Source organism: Haliotis rubra, unplaced genomic scaffold (genome assembly GCF_003918875.1).
Source record: "Haliotis rubra isolate DU_JTF1 unplaced genomic scaffold, ASM391887v1 Scf7, whole genome shotgun sequence".
In the NCBI taxonomy this organism is placed as follows: Eukaryota; Metazoa; Mollusca; class Gastropoda; order Lepetellida; family Haliotidae; genus Haliotis; species Haliotis rubra.
The window spans coordinates 3,144,037-3,152,764 of record NW_025767412.1 but is presented as its reverse complement, the minus strand read 5'-3'; the positions used below and the strand labels follow the sequence as shown (position 1 = coordinate 3,152,764).

At 35.9% G+C, this 8,728-nt stretch overlaps 1 protein-coding gene across 1 annotated transcript; it reads left to right on the top strand.

Moving 5' to 3' along the window:
• Positions 1-452: 452 nt before the first annotated feature.
• LOC124258599 (sex peptide receptor-related protein 2-like) lies at positions 453-1,555 on the top strand. The gene is given in 2 exon segments (XM_046692665.1): positions 453-816; positions 819-1,555. Coding segments are annotated over 2 exon segments (1,101 nt in total).
• Positions 1,556-8,728: the final 7,173 nt, after the last annotated feature.

Below are 8,728 nucleotides of genomic sequence, written 5' to 3'. Positions count from 1 at the left end.
GGACTTCCTGGGACATGGCCACTCTGCACTGACATTTTGGGACAGTGAATACAATTGGGACTTCATCAGAGAGTGGCCACCATTAGAACTTGATGGAATAGGTGCCTTCTTCTTGGACAATTTGGACAGTGCCTAACATTGGAATTTCATCAGACAGTGGCCACCATTTCAACTTTCTGGGATAAAGTCTGTCTTCTTGGACATTTTGGGACAGTGCACACCACTGGGACTACCTGGGACAGTCCTCACTGGACTTTGCTGGACAAGGTCTGTCTGCATCCACATTTAAGCCAGTGCTCTTCTGTTTGGACTTTGAAATCAAGGATTTACCAAACCATTAGATACTTCCATGATTCATGGGCCGGACACTGTGAAATAAGTGAGTTACAAAACTTATCATATCTGATTGCTTTGGTTTGAAACTTTTATTACGGTTAAGAATGAATCTCACAATGAATACATCAAGCCTTAATGAGACTAATCTTTTAACAAACCTGTCCTTCGACACAAACTTTTCTGACAATTCCTCGGCATATTATGACAGTAATGAAGACATCTTGCAAACACTGTTCTTGCCGATAGTCGTGTGTAGTGGCATCATTGGGATAGTGCTTACTGTGATCGTGTTGAGCAGGAAGACCATGTGTACATCGACCAACTGTTACCTGACATCTTTGGCAGTTGCTGATCTGTTGTTCTTGCTCATAATGTCCGTGCAGATACTCTTTGACAATGCCAAAAATCCTCTCAGCATCTCGGAACAAATTGACGAGATTTTACACCACTACTTAACAATTCTCATGAACACTTTTCACGTTCGTCAGTGTGGGTGACAGTGATGCTTGCCGTGGAACGTTACATAGCAATCTGCCATCCTCTCCGAGCCATGGCAATCTGCACTATTAAGAGGGCAAGGATCGTCATCATCAGCCTCTTTATTATAGCATTCTTGATTCGAATTCCAAAATTTTTTGATTTCCGATTTGACGTCATTAAAAAAGCTGGCATTTGGTATTTGACATATCAGACAGTGTACAACCAGGCCTGGTACTCGCTGATTGTGGATGGATTCTTCGCTGCCATACTACCATTCATTGCTCTTCTTGTGCTCAACGTTCGACTTATTGTAGAAATCCGCCGATCGAGTCGCTACCTCCGATACCATCTGGCAGCAGATTCGTCGATCCAGTCAGTTATATCCAGTGAGCAGCTTAAAATCACTCTGATGCTCATCAGTATCATCGTCGCCTTCTTCCTCTGCCAGAGCCCCTTTGTCGTGTACAATGCCATCATTGCTTTCAACAAGTTCCGCCTGTCAGCCAGCCCGCAGTCATTTGAGTGGTATCAGTCGTTTACCAAGATTCTTGTTGCACTCAAGTCGTCCTGTAACTTTGTCCTGTATTGCTGGTTCAGTGAGAAGTTCTGGAATACCTTCAAGAGGATCTTCTGTCTCCAGTACTGCTTGCCCAAGCAGATGCCGAAGGGTGCCCACGCCAACAGCCACAACAACATGCATCGTCCCTCCTACATGGTGACCCGGGAGACTACATGTTAGCTGGATTACAGTGTATTGTATAACATTAGTTCTCATACCCCTATACCCTGTCCTAGAGATCCTTTGTATTATATGTAAAAACATTAGTACTCATACCCCTATACCCTGCCTTAGAGATCCTTTGTATTGTATAACATTAGTACTAGTACCCCTAAACCCTGTCCTAGAGATCCTTTGTATTATATGTAAAAACATTAGTACTCACCTATACCCTGTCCTAGAGATCCTTTGTATTGTATAACATTAGTACTCATACCCCTATACCCTGCCCTAGAGATCCTTTGTATTATATGTAAAAACATTAGTACCCATACCCCAATACCTTGTCCTAGAGATCCTTTGTATTGTATAACATTAGCACTCATACCCCAATACCCTGTCCTAGAGATCCTTTGTATTGTATAACATTAGCACTCATACCCCTATACCCTGCCCTAGAGATCCTTTGTATTACATGTAAAACATTGGTACTCATACCACTAAACCCTGTCCTAGAAATCCTTTGTATTATATGTAAAAACATTAGTACTCATACCCCCTATACCCTGTCCTAGAGATCCTTTGTATTATATAACATTAGTTCTCATACCCCTAAACCCTGTCCTAGAGATCCTTTGTATTATATGTAAAAACATTAGTACTTATACCCCTATACCCTGTCCTAGAGATCCTTTGTATTGTATAACATTAGTTCTCATACCCCTATACCCTGTCCTAGAGATCCTTTGTATTATATGTAAAAACATTAGCACTCATACCCCTATACCCTGCCCTAGAGATCCTTTGTATTATATGTAAAAACATTAATACCCATACCCCAATACCTTGTCCTAGAGATCTTTTGTATTATATGTAAAAACATTAGTACTCATACCCCTATACCCTGTCCTAGAGATCCTTTGTATTGTATAACATTAGTTCTCATACCCTATACCCTGTCCTAGAGATCCTTTGTATTATATGTAAAAACATTAGTACTCATACCCCTATACCCTGTCCCTAGAGATCCTTTGTATATGTAAAACATTAGCACTCATACCCCCTATACCCTGCCCTAGAGATCCTTATGTATTGTATAACATTAGTACTCATACCCCTATACCCTGTCCTAGAGATCCTTTGTATTATTGTATAACATTAGTTCTCATACCCTATACCCTGTCCTAGAGATCCTTTGTATTATATGTAAAACATTAGTACTCATACCCCTATACCCTGTCCTAGAGATCCTTTGTATTATATGTAAAAACATTAATACCCATACCCCAATACCCTGTCCTAGAGATCCTTTGTATTATATGTAAAAACATTAGTACTCATACCCCTATACCCTGTCCTAGAGATCCTTTGTATTGTATAACATTAGTTCTCATACCCCTATACCCTGTCCTAGAGATCCTTTGTATTATATGTAAAAACATTAGTACTCATACCCCTATACCCTGTCCTAGAGATCCTTTGTATTATATTTAAAAACATTAGTACTCATACCCCTATACCCTGTCCTAGAGATCCTTTGTATTATATGTAAAAACATTAGTACTCATACCCCTATACCCTGTCCTAGAGATCCTTTGTATTACATGTAAAAACATTAGTACCCATACCCCTATACCCTGTCCTAGAGATCCTTTGTATTATATAACATTAGTTCTCATACCCCTATACCCTGTCCTAGAGATCCTTTGTATTGTATAACATTAGTTCTCATACCCCTATACCCTGTCCTAGAGATCCTTTGTATTATATGTAAAAACATTAGTACTCATACCCCTATACCCTGTCCTAGAGATCCTTTGTATTATATTTTTGTAATATATATTATAAAACATTAGTACTCATACCCCTATACCCTGTCCTAGAGATCCTTTGTATTATATGTAAAAACATTAGTATTCATACCCCTATACCCTGTCCTAGAGATCCTTTGTAATATATTTAAAAACATTAGTACCCATACCCCAATACCTTGTCCTAGAGATCCTTTGTATTATATGTAAAAACATTAGTACTCATACCCCTATACCCTGTCCTAGAGATCCTTTGTATTATATGTAAAAACATTAGTACCCATACCCCTATACCCTGACCAAGAGATCCCTTGTGGTATTTGTAGGAATGTCAGTACTAATACTGTATACTCTGACCCTTTAAATAATTTGTATTATATGTAAAAACATTAGTTCTCATACCATTAGAGATCCTTTGTAGTATTTGTAAGAACATCCATGCTGATACCTGTAGGCCCTGGCCCTTCAGATCCTTTGTAATATTTGTGAAAACTATAACATTCATACCTATAAACCCTTTCCCTAGAGATCCTTTGAAGTATGTGTACAAACATCAGTGCTGATACCTGTGGACCCTGGCACTAGAGATCCTTTGTAGTATTTATAGAGATCCTCTCTAGTATGTGTAAGAACATCAGTGCTGATACATGTATACCCTGACCCTAGAGATCCTTTGTTGTACATATATGTGTAACATAAGTGCAATATCACTTGTATACCATGGTCTTACAGATCACAAGCCCTGTGAAGATTCAGGTTAGAACTGATCTTCAGTAACCCATGCTTGTCGCAAGAGGCGACTAACGGGATTGGATGGTCAGGCTCGCTGACTTGGTTGACATCGGTTCCCAATTGTGTAGATCGATGCCCATGCTGTTGATCACTGGATTTTCTGGTCCAGATTTGATTATTTACAGACCGCCACCATATAGCTGGATTATTGCGGAGTGCGGTGTAAAACTAAACTCACTCACTCACAGACTACATGCATACCGTGCTGTGTACATACTGAGACCACTAATACCTATCACATGAATGTATTAAGTATTCATCACAAACTCTTATCCCATAAGCATGTCTCAAGTAATTACTCGACACTACTTTGACTGACCCCTAAAGTACTTTAAATATTAAGTATTCATTGCATAAGTGCTCATCGCTTTAGTATTGATTATTGATAAGTACTGATAACACAAGTACTGATCCCATAAATACTGATTACACAAGTATTGATTACATCAGTACTAATAACACAAGTATCGATGACATCAGTACTGATAACCCTCAAGTATCAAAGATATCAGTGCTGATAACAAAGTATTAATGATATCAGTACTGACAACACAAGTATGATGATATCAGTACTGATAATTCAAGTATTGATTACATCAGTACTGATAACACAAGTATGGAAGATATCAGTACTGATAACACAAGTATCAATGATGTGAGTACTGATAACACAAGTATCGATATCAGTACTGATAGCTCAAGTATAGATTATATCAGTACTGATAACACAATTATGTATGACACCAGTACTGATATTACAAGTATCAATGACATCAGTACTGATAACACAAGTATCAATGTTATCAGTACTGATAACTCAAGTATTGATGACATCAGTACTGATTATTGATGTATCAATGACATCAGTACTGATAACTCAAGTATCGATTACATAAGTACTGATAACTCAAGTACTGATGACATCAGTACTCATAAAACAATTATCAATGACATCCGTATTGATTATACAAGTTCCTATACCACAAGTATTATACAGTATTAATGAGGTATGAGTACCGATAACACAAGAATCCATTCTTGAAGTAATCATTATATTAGTTTTCTTCCAATAAGTATTGATGCAAAAAGTATGAATGCCCTCTGTAAAGACCATTCCATTAGATTCCAAATAACATAACTTGTTGATACAGTTGAACTCACTCAAAATGTAAGTTTGAGACACCAGAAGCATCACGCAGTCCAAACTCATCATAGAGTGCTTATTTATAATCATTACATGTTGACTCTAGCATCATACTCTCTGTACAAAAACAAAAGGATTTCATCAAAAATTAAGGCCAGACCAGTTTTATTTGTTTTACAGATCCGAGGGTTGTATTTGATCAAGAATACGAAAAAAAAATTTTTTATTTTCCCCACTCACAAAAATATAATTCATATGAGTTTATTGGCCAAAAATGTAAACTTACAGGAATTTTTTTTAGATTTTCTTTTGCCATATACACTATATAAATTGCCAAATGTAAAATACTTTTTGTATTTAAAAGGAATATTACTTTGGCTTTTTTTTCCCTCCTGCCTTTAGGTTTTCTGAGGACAGAAATCTGTAAAACAAGAAATAAAACTGGTCTGGCCTAAGCTGGCTAAGAAACAGAAAGTATAAGTATGACTGTTGACAATTAAAAACACAGTTAATATGATTCAGTGTAATGAAGGGCAGGTGATCTATCATCACTCTTCATGTGATTGCAGCCCACTGATCACACCTTACAAACTATATTTTAGCATATACAACAGCACAAATTACATGATGAATAAAATAAAAATCTAATATGATATGCACTCTAATTATCCATGATACAAAAAATCACAATAAAAGTATTTACATATTTTCTTAAATTTCCACACTATGAAAGAAATCCAGTTCACTCTTCCTGCATATAAAGTGTAAATAAGTTGTGTTGAAGCTAAATAACTACATAACAGTTTATGACAAAACTTTACTTTATTACACGTAACATGGGATTGAGTGGATATATTTCTTTAAGATCTCAAATTTAATACTTATCAATGATTAATCGTTAGGTAGAAAACAAATTTTAAAAAAAAAAAAAAGAAAAGAAAAGAAAAACAATGTTGTCATAACCTAAATTAACAAACCTTGTTCAGGGCTAATTGACTTGGTGTTCTATTAATGTATCAATGATATGCATGTTACCATTAAAACAAATGACAAATAGTTTCAAGCCAGGTTTAGTTCAGCTTTATGATTTCAATTACATGTGTGATGATTGTAAACCACATGAGGAAATAGGAACAATATTCAGTTCCAATATAAGTATAGATCAGTACATGGAGATCAAGCTGGCTTGTCACGCCACATTACCTGGATCTAATGATGGACTGTGGACATGGGCTTAGTTAACGAAGGCTGCAGTGTCAATGTTTAATTATGAGTAAAGCTGAAGCATTTTTAAATTTAAATGTAATGTTTCCCCTAGTAATACATCTGACTGAAGAAACTGCAAACCAAGAAACGGGGCGCTGAGTTAGTTGCACAGTAAGAGACTGTAATGAACAATGACAACAAAGTGTACAATTTTTGCCTCATAAGGCCAGACCAAATTGTTTCTTGTTTTATGGATTTTTGTCTTCAGAAAACCTAAAGGCAGGATGGAAAAAAAATTAAAACAACAAAAACATTCTTGTAAGTTTACATTTTTGGCCAATGAAACATTAGGATTTTAGTTTTTGAGCCGGGAAAATAAATTGTTATTTTTTGTTGTATTTTTAAAAAATAAGATCGGCGGATCTGTGAAACAAGAAACAAAATTGGTCCGGCATAAAATACTGTCTATACCTTTGATCTTTTAGCGAAGCATCTTAGTCATAATCTACCTGGTAAGTCAACAATATGTTTTCTAATTCATCAAATCCTGACATATACATCAAAGAGACATATTGGAAAAAGTTCAACAAAATGAGCTCACATAAAATGTTCATACAGTTAAACGTTAACTCAGTAAGATACTTAACCCATTAAGATCATGAAACTTATTTATTATATAATGGTGAGGTTGCTCAGCAGGATAAAGCCCACAGATAAAACACTCTGCCAAAGCTTGCTAGAAATAATGTATATTCCTAGTACAGAGTATTCACCAACCTAAACCACCCTAGCTTGACAACCTTTATAGACATTTACTTTGTAGCTAAACACCCAGTTTCATCATAGTTACATAGTTAATCTGTCATGCCACACACTATCTCTGAAGTAAAACTGATAAAAAATAGGGGGTATGTGTGGGCTAATATCTTTGGGGACGACTTAAAAAAGCAATTGCAGAGCTACAATTATGGGATGTCCAAATTAATGTCAGCAGGCAATGGTCGCGTTGTGCAGTTAGACCCATGTTGCCTTGTTAATTTGATTGTCGTCTTCTCTGTGATCATAAACAAGATCATTATTTGTATGTCTGTATACATAATTAATGACGGCAAAAACAAACTTCCTAACTAACCAAAATAATATCTTGTCTTTAAAAATCCATAATGTAATTACTCTAGTAGCTGTTAACTAACACAATTAGGATTGTTCTTCTCTTATTATTACAGAAAATTAAACACGAAAGTTCAATACAAATAGCCTGTGGCATAATGATTCTATTCCTATGCAGCTCCAAACCAGTCTTTCAGTCTCATAGCTCTTTTCTTTTACTCGGCTAAATATGTTTTCTGATAATCAAACTTACATACATTCATATTAATGCACCTACAAAATATTGTATGAATAATTCCCTCACCAGGGTTTGTTCTACTATACCGGTCATTGAACTTGATGAAATTGCTTGAAGAAAACCAGATGAGGAACATCCCGCTGCGTAAATTACACTGTGCCCCCTTCTTTTTGGAGAAGTTTCAACAATGTGTAGAAGCGGTGCCTGTTATTGCACACAAGTGCTATAACCCATATAAGATGATAAGGGCAAAGACCATAATCTCCCATCGCATCCAGACAATTATCCTCTGTCGTTCCACAGATTTTTATGCCTCACAATTTCTTAAAGTTTGACTTATATTTCATAATTCAGTTTAATCACTGTGCCAGTTGTGTAGATGTTAGTAGCTCATGGGACATTAAGCCAGTCTTCTATTATTTACTTCTATACTTTCTTTAATATTTTTCATGTGCATAACAATATATACTGTACTTATTTCTTACAACTATGAATTAATTAATACTGTCGGGTGAAACAAATAACACAATAGTTTATTTTGTTTCCTTCAGTATTTTTCCAAGACAGATATTAGGCTTTGGCTAAGCAGGAAGTAAAAGAGAAAGGTCTCAAAGTATTTTTGTAAAATGTTTGGCCTGTAGATTGGCTAAAAAGGTAACAGCAAAACTCCTTCCTTAACTTAATTTTTGTCTTAAGAACTCTTTTAGGATAATATTGTTCAAGTTTCAAGACTTCAGGATTCTAATTTGAAAAATTTGGACTTGCCTGGGTGTGAACAAAAAGAGAAATAAAAAAGGGTGTTATCACCTGGGGTAGAAGAAATGCTACATGAAACTTTTATAGTATCATCTGTTTGTGGTACCATTAGAATTCACTGTATGGAAACTGGCCAT